This window comes from Lycium ferocissimum, chromosome 1 (assembly GCF_029784015.1).
Source record: "Lycium ferocissimum isolate CSIRO_LF1 chromosome 1, AGI_CSIRO_Lferr_CH_V1, whole genome shotgun sequence".
In the NCBI taxonomy this organism is placed as follows: domain Eukaryota; kingdom Viridiplantae; phylum Streptophyta; class Magnoliopsida; order Solanales; family Solanaceae; genus Lycium; species Lycium ferocissimum.
Genome location: NC_081342.1, coordinates 11,122,902 through 11,135,341, shown reverse-complemented (window position 1 = coordinate 11,135,341; position 12,440 = coordinate 11,122,902). Strand labels below are relative to the sequence as shown.

At 30.8% G+C, this 12,440-nt stretch overlaps 1 protein-coding gene across 1 annotated transcript; it reads right to left on the bottom strand.

Moving 5' to 3' along the window:
- Positions 1–1,867: 1,867 nt before the first annotated feature.
- On the bottom strand, positions 1,868–4,324 carry LOC132047524 (uncharacterized). The gene is made up of 2 exons (XM_059438558.1): positions 3,620–4,324; positions 1,868–2,309 (listed from the first exon to the last, which is right to left on the bottom strand). The coding sequence occupies exon 1, from the start codon at positions 4,089–4,091 to the stop codon at positions 3,651–3,653; it is 441 nt and encodes a 146-aa protein (XP_059294541.1). The 5' UTR covers positions 4,092–4,324; the 3' UTR covers positions 1,868–2,309; positions 3,620–3,650.
- Positions 4,325–12,440: the final 8,116 nt, after the last annotated feature.

Here is a 12,440-nt window from a genome sequence, read left to right as displayed (position 1 = left end):
GTAAGGAAAGGGAATATTACAGCTGGTTTTGTGGAAAAGAAGGTAAAAAATATATTAATATCTGATTTAATACCACCACCGTTACAGGCTAAAATCAAGGAGCCTGTTTTTTTTTTTTTTTTTTTTTTTACCGCATCCTCATGTATTTGCTGGCAACAAATACACGCGAAAACATACACAAATCGGCCAGAAATCAGCTACGAATGGTAATAATTAAAAGGGTAGTTACAAATGGTAGGAAGCTACAATAAGATAGTCATTTGAGAAATTTTACCAATTTCTAAAGTATCGTCGTGCTCAATCAGGCTGTTTCATTTGCAAATGCTGTGATGCAAAGATAGTAATAAAATGGTCGTCTTAATGTAGCTAGGTAATATCATCAAGGGTGTTTTATTTGGAAATTGTGTAATGCAAGAGTTATACTATAGCTTACACACATCTTGACTGATTCATCGAATATATGCATGCTGGCCCAAATGCAGTGGCCCGCTTAGAATGCTCGAATTAGCAATTTCGTTGGGCCAATGATTTTGGGTTTACTTTTTGTAACCCAAAAAAGATTACTATTTCCAGGTTTTATCCATCGCTGATGAGTAATTACAAAAATACATCATTTCTCACATGCCCCAAATGATTAAAATTACCGGGTAGAAAGCATGGAGAAATGATTTAGCAGTTAGCAGTCACCAAATTAATAATTGAAGAACAATAATTATGTACTCTATTGCAAAAATAAAATAAATTAAGAAATAAATACAAGCGCCATATATGTTTCAAAGGCGGATCAATGAAGGGTTCGAGTTTGAAATTATACCACAATTATTTGATTTTTTTATGATGGTGTTCGAGCCAATTTCTATGCACCTTGACTATTTGATTGAGTATTTGCTATCTCTCACCAACACAGATAGCAGGTAACATCATTTATCAAGGCTTAGGTAAATTGAAAGAAATCGCCCATTTTTTTTTTATTTTTTTATTTTTATTTGCGTATATGGCATTTGAATTTGCGCTAGATATAATGGTTTTCCTCCTACTTTATGGACCATTAGGTTACACTCTTGGCTGCAACCACAATCATTCAATTTATGTGGTTCAAAATATATTATTATAATTTAATAAAAATTTAACATATATATAAAGTACGAGTCACAAATACTGCATTCGGATGATTCGCATGAGTCCTTAACTACATATCTACTTGCGATATTTAAACTTTTTGATGAAGCAATAGTACATGAATTAATATTAGCAAGTTTATGCGTTATCGTCACCAACCAACATCATGAATTACCATCGGTCAACTTATGAATCACAATAAAGTCTAGACAATGATGTACTAATGATGTATTTGCATTATTATTTTATCCCTAACATCATCACGATTGGAATCTTAGAAGCAAGTTTACTTCGACTTAATTTTGACAGAATTTTTTTCCCTACAGAATTTTATGTGGTCTCTTCACTACTGCTAAAGACAACCATGTACCAAGAGTTGTAGTCAAATTAATTGATCCACTTATATAATGCTTTGACGCCATTAATTAATTCTCCCACACACTAGATATCTGATAATCAATAGCTTCACCTAAAGCAGCGGCGCGCTATGAATGATGCGCCACATTTTTCTAACACACTGAGGCACACTTACTCTTTCTCTCTGAAATTAGTTGTCATTTTTTGCTGTTAGGAGAGTTAATTTGATTAATGTTAAGTTTTAAATTGACCTAAATCAACTTAATATTTTGTAATTAAAACTACAATATTTAAAATCTATACAAAAAAACAAATTGCAACTTTTCTCATTCAAGTTGATGAAAAATACATTTAAAAATGATAATAAAAGTTCAACATTCAAAAAGTCAAATGAGCGCTCATGAAATAGTGTTATTTATAATTTGATTATATAAGCATAGAACTTAACTCACCTGTGTGATGAATCGTATTGTAGTCTAGGTGTTCCAAATGGTTTGAAGCTTAGTAAACGATTTTATGTTAGGAAAAAGGTCAAATATACCCCTCTACTTTAGTTTAATAGTTAAATATATCCTCTGTTAGTCAAAGTAGATAAATATACCCCTTCCGTTAAGAAAGTACACAAATATACCCCTCAGTTGACAGAATCCTCAATTCCACCATTAATTATCCGATTTAACTTACAAAAAACCATGCCCGACCCGCCCCGACCCGCAAATTAAATTCTTTCCACCCAAATATACCCACCACCACTACAACCGACCCAACACAACCACCACCACCACAACCAGTAAATTCTTCATAACCATCCTTAACCATGTCCTCGGACATCACTGAACAAAACAAAAAAGATCATTCGATCTCAGTAAATACATTAAATCCTTAATACAGTATTGAATATCATATGTAAAGTACCAGAGAAAGCATGATTGTCATCAGTCAAACATTGTTATTATAATATTTCACACTTTATAAAATACTTAGGTATCCAACAGAGAGCTTTGGCTTGGAGCAAACTGAGATAAATTTCTTCAAGTGTCACTGTATCACATATCCAGGTTGCTAGCAACATTAAAATCAATAAAAATGAAAGCTTTAGGCTCAAAAAGGCTAGAAAATCCCTGCCACAGGCCTCCTTTCTAAACAACGGTCCTCTAATCTAAAATTAAAAACTAAAAATCAACAATCTCTTGAAGTTTTAGACTCAAAACAATTGGGGTTGTGGTTAAGGATGGTTATGAAGAATTTACTGGTTGTGGTGGTGGTGGTTGTGTTGGGTCGGTTGTAGTGGTGGTGGGTATATTTGGGTGGAAAGAATTTAATTTACGGGTCGGGGCGGGGCGGGCATGGGTTTTTTTAAGTTAAATTGGGTAATTAATGGTGGAATTGGGGATTCTGTCGACTGAGGGGTATATCTGTGTACTTTCTTAACGGAAGGAGTATATTTATCTACTTTGACTAACGGAAGGGGTATATTTATCTACTTTGACTAACGGAGGATATATTTAACTATTAAACTAAAGTAGAGCGGTATATCTGTGTACTTTCTTAACGGAAGGAGTATATTTATCTACTTTGACTAACGGAAGGGGTATATTTATCTACTTTGACTAACGAAGGATATATTTAACTATTAAACTAAAGTAGAGGGGTATATCTAACCCTTTTGCCTTTTATGTTTGTCTATCTGTATTCGGTATTTCAGTTACAGTTTTATTCCATCACTGTTAATTTTCTTTGTTAGAAGACGTGATCTATAAAACTGTAGCTATTTATTACTCTAAAAGATCCGATAGTGTAATACTATATATTTTGCACATATACTTGAAGTTAAACTCAATTTGAAATGCCTAATCTAAATCATTAGGGACAATTACCCTATATTTCTAAGTAGTGTTACAATCTACAACATTCTTCCGGTCGCCAAGATTATACCAGCAAAATAAACTGACCTCATTTTTAAAAATTAGGGAACAAAACCTCAAACGAAGATAATTTCTGAATGCATTACTATTAAATCTCAGGACAATCTTATCTTTGAATAAGATTAATTACCATGGACAGTAATCTCAGGACAGACCGACGGTGGAAACAACCTCTCTACCCTACACAAAAATAAGGATAAAGTCTGTGTATATCTTACCCTCCTCAGAAACTCAGACCCCATTTGTGGATCACACTGACGTTGTTGTTGTACTAGTAGTATTCTCAGGACCAATTTTAGCAGTAGCAGCACCAACTCGATTACCCAATTTTCCTTGAGCAATTATCATAGACTTGTAGATCTCTACCAGCACTCTCTCATCATATTCCTTGCTAGGCCTCATCCCAAATCCATCAATGCTGCCGCCGCCAAACTCCCGGGTGTTTGCAATCCTCAACATCGTGTTCACATAAGCATCACGCAATCCAATAAGAAGCTTCTTCAAAGAAAACCGTTTAAAATTGATCTTCAGTTTCAGTTTTCGGGTCAGCTTTATCTTCCAGAACCTTCTCTTCCGGGTTGAACCTTCTGCTGATAGTTCAACCCGGTTCGTCTTGTTCAGCTTCTGATAGCCCCTCCTCCTCCAGTAACCCTTTAATCCACTGTATACCCTAGTTGTTACCCCCTCCATTTGTTTCTTCCTTCAGCGAGGGCGACTCAATAAAATTAGTGGGCTAAGGCTGAGGCCAAGTTTGTGAAGAGGGAGCTAAGAAATGATAATGATCACATTAAAGGAGAATGAGAAAGAGAGAAATATAGGTTGGAATTGGGAGGATGTGATGCGATTAGCTTTGAATGTGAGTGCATAAAAATTAGGAAATGGGTGTGGGAGAAATAGAGATCGACACGAGTATTTAATATTGAATGACAGTTCTGGTACCACTTAGCTGTATTTCTATATCGGGACATTAATGCATTTGGACTTCATCTTATGACTAATGGCTGACGCCCAACTACTCATAAGGTAGTGCCATAGGATGTAATTTAGTAGGCGTTTGGCCATGAAAACTAAGCGCTGGTTTGTCCATGAGAATTATTCATTTTTTAGGAATATTTTTTTACTTTTTTATTATTTTTTTCACTTTCAATACATTCAAACAACCAAATATTCTTTGCAAAAACTATAACCAAACATAACTCCATCTTCAACTCCAACTCTAAAATACCAAATAAAGTGAAAAATATTGGTTTTCATGGCCAAACACCTACTAAATATTTTTCATTTTATTTGGAATATTGAGTTGGAGTTGAGGATGGAGTTGTGTTTGGTTATAGTTTTTGCAAAGAATATTTGGTGGTTTGAATGTATTAAAAGTGAAAAAAGTGAAAACAAGGTTTTAGGTATTTTGAAAATTTCAATTACAACTTCAAGTTGTATTTAGAATTTTCATGGCCAAACGGATTTTTAAATAAAGTGAAATAATTTTTCTGAAAAAAGTGAAAAATTCTCATGGCGAAACGGGTCCTTAGTCATAGTCTATTTTTTTTTTCCATTATCAGTAAAGTTTAACTAAATATAGCAAAATTGTTATTTTTATTTTTAGGTCACGATTGCATTAATTGTTATAAAAATTAAACTATAATTCTAGATGAACTTAATTTATTAATGCAAAAAATTAATTTATTCACCTTTGAATTGTTCAATTTGAATTTAGGACTTTTTTTGGTAAAATATTAATTAAGTACTTATTTTATTAAACTATCCTTATTAATAGTGCAAATTATCCCAGGTTGGCTGGTGTGCTTAGTGCTTTGAATTATTACCCATAGTTGAGAGTTGTCATGGTGAACATTAGGGGTGTACATGGATCGGGTTGGATCGGATTTTTTAAAGACCAAACCAAACCAATTGCATCGAGTTTTCAAATCTATAAATCAAACCAAACCAACAAAAGTCGGGGTTTTCAACCTCGGATTTTCTATATTTTTTCGGGTTGCTCGGGTTTTTCGAGTTTTTTTTCCGGTAAAGTCTTCATACAAAACATATAACTTGTACTTCAAATATTTCTTTAGTCCTAATAAGATACGACTATCTAATTAAGATATTTATTAAGAAATACCACAAAACATGAGATAAGAGATCACATTGCACTAAGATATTCAACGAAAAAAATTAATGAAATTGCATAAAATAAAATGATCATAATCTAAAAGTACTAAGTCATGCTACAATAAGTACAGCCAATTTATAAGGCATGTAGAAAATGATCATAATCTAAAAGTACTAAGTTATGCTAAAATAAGTACGACTAATAAGTATTAATTACATGACTAGATATTAAAGAAAAAAATAAAATTAAGTTATATATTTTCACTTTCTAAACTAATATAAAACTAAAAAAATAGATATCAACATTATTGTCATTCCAGTGTTAGATATGAATTACTTTTGTTAGCATTAGTATTGATTTAATTTTTGTTGAGTTTTATTTGAGTTACTAATATCATAGGGCTATAAAACTTACTGGACCATTCAAAATTTTAATTCCAAGCTTGATATAATATGTTAAAAGACAAAAAAATATGAAAAAGTTAAAGAAACATCTATAAATAAATATTTTTATGTATAAAATATGTTTGAAATTTTATAAATGTAATGTCGGGTTGGTTTGATCCGATTTGACTTTTTTTTTAGTTAAAAGCAAACCAAACCAATAGTATTCGGGTTTTTCTTTTTAAAACAAAACCAAGTCAAACCAAATCATTAGTCGGATTTTTTTCTCGGTTTGGTTCGGATTATCGGTTTGGTGCGGTTTGTCGGTTTGCTTTGTACTTCCTGGAACATTTGTAAGGGTTTAGTTGTTGTACTTGGGCAGGAGGTTGTTTCTCAAGTTGGGAGTATGTCCAACTTCTGGGTTTTTTGATTCGCTTGTAAATATTTTCTCTTGGTATAAACGTTAATTATCAAAAAAAAAAAATCCTTATTAATAGTATTTCAGTAATTTAAATTTAATTTTTTAATTGATTAAAGTGAACAATTAAAGAGAATTTGATTTTGATTTTAATTTTAATTTTAATTTTAATATGATAAACATGACTGAAAGGGAATAGAGCATAAGAGGAGTAACGAAACTGAACTCCGGTAGCTGCTGTAATGGATGGACTCACCTTTCTAAGTTGTTAAAGCTACTATACACAACGAAGTCAAATTTGAAGTGAGAATAATTGAGACGGCAGTGTTGATTGATTAGGAAGTGGATGATGTAATGTGAAAAAAAAAAAATATAGTACTAAATTTAGAAGCATTTGGGTACGACTTTTGCGACATACTATATTACATTTATATTTATTTCTTTTAATCGAAGACATAATATCTTTCCTGAGAAAAGAAGAAAAAGAAAATTGAAACTTTAGTTTTAATCTGGGAAAAACATACTGTATTAGTTAGTGTCATATTAGGAAACGTTTCTCGCACCGGATTCGAGATTTAAATTTTATAGGCTCAACCTTTCATGATTCTTAGTTGAACCCATTACATTTTAAAAGTTATGAGTTCATGTCTATTATTTATTGCAATTTTAATAAAATTGTACACATAAATTTTTGCTTCGCATCGAAATCAATGCTACGTACCGCCATGCCTCGTACCCCTGTTTAAATAAAGCAAAGACATGTATGACATGCATTTGTACATGATTATTTATTATTTAATAAGTAATAATAGTTTGTTTGGTCAAACTTTTAAAATCTGCTTATTTCGAAAAGTGGTTTATTTATTTATTAAAATAGTAGTTTCTATTTGGCTAATCAATTTAAAAAATGAATTTTGCCAATATTAGAGCAATAATTTGTGCTTGATCAAGATTCTAAAAGTGTTATGAGAAAAGCTATTTATTTTCAGCTTCTGCTGTGCTCAAACACACATATTTTTTCCTAAAAGCTTGGCCAAAACCTTAATTTCCTAAAATAAACACTTTTTAAGCGCTTTTGACTTCTTAGAATTTTGGCCAAGGAATATATAATAAACATTCTCATTTCATTATTTAATCATGATAATCTAATACAATTTGCTCTTAAAAATTGAGTGCAAATAGTATTTTCAACAATTAATGATAAATCATTCTTACTACTATTGATTCATCAATAATATGAGGTCAACTTCTCGCGAATTTTGGGGAGGGAGATAACCCCGTGAATTTGGCCACGACCCTGCTAGTATATAGTCACCTCTCCTTAATGATTGATGGCCCAACTGAATGTGATCGTAAAATTGACCAAATTGTATATTTCGTCATATTTCTTTAATTATGCACATAATATTTATTGGAAAATATCATATAAAAAAGTTTGAGTTTCCTTTAACTCTTTAATTTTGGACTGAAAATATACAAGATTGATGATCCGTATATCAATCCTTTTAGGCACCACCACCCTTTCTAGTTAAAAAGAAAAAAAAAAGTATATTTTGCAGTAAATTCGTTCCATGTCTAATATAGACACAAATTACGGTCTTTCTGATGCAAATGATGAAAGTTCATTTTGTTGATGATGTGTAAGACCTTCATATTATATGTATTTGTTGCATAAATAAATTAAATCACAGGTTTTTTTCTTGATCTTGAAAAAGTGAGACGTGAATTGGCAAAAGTAATTACAAAGTGATCAAGTCTAAAGATGCATTAATTTGTGCACATTTTGTTTCTTCATTAGTTTATTTTGCTCTCTTGTGTATCTTATACTAACACAAATTTTATTTGTGTCTCACATAAGAAACACTACTTAAGTGGGACTAGCTCATTGGTTGACATGTGGATACTTACTTTATTTAAGACAAAATAAATAAGGGCAACAATAGATTCCTAGATTCTATATAATTAATGCTTAATTAGACAATAAAATAAAAACTAAGAATATCTTAAAGCATCAGCACAGCAGAAGGTAAAGAAACCGCCTCAGCCGGTTATCTTACATTTGTAGCAATCATTGAGATTTTGTTTTCTTCACTTTTGTTAATAATAGCGAATTTGTCCGCACTTCGTGCGGAATTTATAAAAAATAATTTTCAAACATATTTAAAAAAGTCTTCATTCTTTTCCTCTAGTCTTTGAATACAAATAAATAAGATTTCAAGTTTTAACCAATATTATTAGTATGATATTAATTAGTCTGGTATTTCTCTAAATTTTCTTTGGATTTTTAATCTTCTCGAAATACTTGATTTTTGAATAAGTTGATAATGTGAAGATTATATTTCTATAAGGCATGTAAATAAAGAAAAAGATATCAAGAAATGTTAACTTTTTTATGTGCATGTATATGCTTAACTTAAAATATGAATTTATCTTTGAACATTTATAAGTATCTAACTTTTTATTTTTATTTTTCTTATTAAAGAGTCATTCAGTGTTTCATAAAATCAACAAAAAAAACCAACTAACAATAAAATAAATTAAATTTATAAAATCTCTTTTACGACTTCTTCCAAAAGTTAACAAATAATTAATAGAGAGTCATAAATGTCAAAATATTTTTCGAATTGAAATTTTTTGTAGACAACAATTTTCACCTTTTTTCTGTTCGCCGCATATTGCTCACTTTAGACATAACTTAAGAACTTCCTAAAATAAAATAAAAATATAAAATTCATCCTGAATGGTGTAAATCACATTACATATAGCTTCTATTTTATTCAAAAGCACTAAAAACACATACCTTTGTACAAAACACATACATTTGTACAAAACTCACAAAAGTATGTTGTAGCAACAAAAAGAAACCATAAATTTAATTGCTATTCTAGCTAACTTTCGTTTTCTTCATCTACATCCGCAAACTGGCAAGAGGTTAACTAAACATACTAATTAAATAAACACAAAAAATTAGATTTTTATAAATTTAATAAATAAGCAATTATGGGTGGGTGGGGGGGGGGGGGGAGGAGTTGGAGGGAGGACACGAACCTTAGAATTAAAACATTCAAAATAACTAATGAAATCTCTTTTACCACTTCTCCCAACAACTAACAAATAACTAATTGAGAGCCACAAACATCAAGATATTTTTCGAATTGAAAATTTTGGTTCTCGAAATTTTCCATACAACAATGTTCACCTTTTTTCTATTCGTTGCATATTGGTCGCTTTAGGCATAACTTAAGAATTTCCTGAAATAAAATAAAAATATAAAATTCATCCTGAGTGGTGTAAATCACATTACATATACCTTTTATTTTATTCAAAAGCGCCAGAAACACATACATTTCTACAAAACTCACAAAAGTACATAGAAGCAACAAAAAGAAATCATAAAATAATTGCTGTTCTGGCTAACTATCGTTTTATTCATCTACTTCTGCAATATGACAAGAGGTTACCTAAACATATTAACTAAATAAACACAAAGAATGAGATGTTAATACGTTTAATAAATAAGCAATTATAGGGAACCTTAAAACACATAAATGAATATTAAGAATTATAAAAATCCAATAAACTACCCATGGATTTTAGAGCGACAGTTTCTTGCACTGCAATTACAACATAATGCCTCGGCATTTGATCAAGTGGCTGGTCATGGTAGCACAATTATAGCACATGAAATGTGAATTGCTGAATTTAAAAATGCTATCACGAGTTTATTCATCCTTGCACCTATAAGAAAATTACCCTTATTTCTAATGGAAGAAACAAAAATATCTATACGTTAAATAGTTAACTGAGAACAAAAAGGCATAAATAAAATCCGCTTACACATATCAAAGCAAGCTGAAAAATAAGATGGTATGTGTGTATATATATAGGAGCCCAAGGTTTATTGGTGAAGAACTCTTTTAAATTTCATAATAATGAAATGAAAAGAAGGTGGAGCCTTTCAATTTTCCAAATTAATGGGCAAAAACTGTTTTTGGTATTATGAATTCATTATACGTGGGCTTTAATTTCCAGGGAAATCAAACGGCTCTTTGAGCCTTAAAGATGTTGTGCTTATATTTTTCTTTATTACTCCATTCAATTTATTTAATTAGTATAGATTTTCTTTGTTGTTATTTGTTAAATAGGTTGATTGAATGATAGGAGTGAAACACAATAAATGTTAGTTAATATGGAGCAAATGGAAAAGTTAGTAACGTAAACATTGATTGAAGAATTCTTTTAAGTGATTTTAACTCTTTTTTTAATAGCACATAGGTGAAGAATAATAGAAGAAATGCCAAAAAAAAGGAGAAAAAATTAAAGATAAATGTTAATGGAGGCCATAGAGATGTCACATCACCTTGTCTATCATCTAACTTTATATTATATATAGATTTGAAGAGCTTAAAAACAAATCAATTATGATGAGAAAGAGCTTCTGCAAATTTTTCTTTTGCTTTGTTTCCTGTAACCAATTCAATGAATTCATGGAGCCATTAACTCCTTTATTGAAACAATTCACTATCACTGTCATTCTGATTACCAATAATTTCAAACTCAATTGCAAGTTAATTAGTTTCAAAACATAGTTCTCTTGACTGCTGAAATTAACATTTTTGAAGGATGAAATATCTGAATTTTAACGAAAGTGAAGAAGTTCTATGTTGCTGGAAATATTACGACATTAGGTAACAGGTTGTCCCAATTTCTTTACCTTCTATTGCTGATCCTACTAGATTTTTTATATTTATTTTTGTTGTCTAATTAAGCACTAAATATGGTTGGAATTCAATGTTGCGTTATTTGTTTTATCTTAAATAAAGTTAAGTCATGCAATAAGCTAATATCACATAAATAGTGTTACTTATGTGAGACACAAAATAAAACTGGAGTATTATAGTATGATCCTCATATGTCAAAATTGTCTAAATGTCAAATTATGAGGGGGCCTTATACAACTTTGACATGGCATGTTAGACACAGTAAAATTTCTCCGCCTATTATTATAAAGCATGGGAGGCAAATTCCAATTTGAATGATGAAGTTTAGAAAAATAATACCATTATGGTCAAATTGCCTAACCTACCCCTAAACTGTTAAGTGTATGGATTTATTAAGTAGAATCAAGATTCATTGATCTGCCTTCTTCACAGATTCTTCAATATTACTGTTGTTTATCATGGTTAAAAGTATGTATGATTTAAAATTGAAGCCATGTGCGTTAAAGCTAGGGATCAGGGTTAAAAATGGTTTGAAAGTATAACCCATACATGACGTATTAAAAGAAAGGGAAAAGGGTCAAAAATACCCCTCTACTTTGGAAAAATTTAAAAATATCCCGAACTTATTTGGGGTTAAAAATACCTCTCATTAAAGTTTTCAAATATACCCTGTCTTTAACGGAAATTATCATAAAAATACCAAAATCCTTTTTTAAACCCGCTCAATCATTTAAACCCGACCCAACTAAATAATAACCCATACGATCCTTATTCACCCAATACGTAGGTTTGAAGTTTGGGAATTAGGGGAATAAGAGGATCTTATGGGTTATTATTTATTGTTGGGTTTAAATGATGGAGCGGGTTTAAAAAATGATTTCGGGTTATTTTGGGGGATAATTTCCGTCAAGACAGGGGTATATTTGAAAACTTTAAGGTCGGAGGGATATTTTTGACCAAAAATAAGTTCGGAGGATATTTTTAAGTGTGTTTCCTAAGTAGAGGGGTATTTTTGACCCTTTTCCGTAAAAGAAAACATGGGTTGAAATAAAAGAGAAGTACATAATTAAAAGATGCATAATATCTTAATATTATGGTTTGCTTAGTTGACCTATATATAAGAAACTACATAAAAGAAAGTATACAACCTATCAGGAAAATATGGGAAAATACTCTACCCACAAATAAGACTCTTTTAATGAAAATCATGAACGATATTGTTTTATTGCGTCAAAAGGAAAAATCTTCAATTTAATTATAAAAGTTTACAACCTTTTCCTCTAAAAAAATGATTAGGTTTCTTTTCAGAATTAAAAAAGAATCATGCTAAAAAAAATTGTTCCTTCAATAAAAGAGATATCTAAAAAAGTTAGAGAAATTCAGGACAAAATCAAATATGATTGGCTA

Coding starts and splice junctions, on each gene's coding strand:
- LOC132047524 (XM_059438558.1), bottom strand. CDS start 4,091: ATGGAGGGGGTAACAACTAGGGTATACAGTGGATTAAAGGGTTACTGG.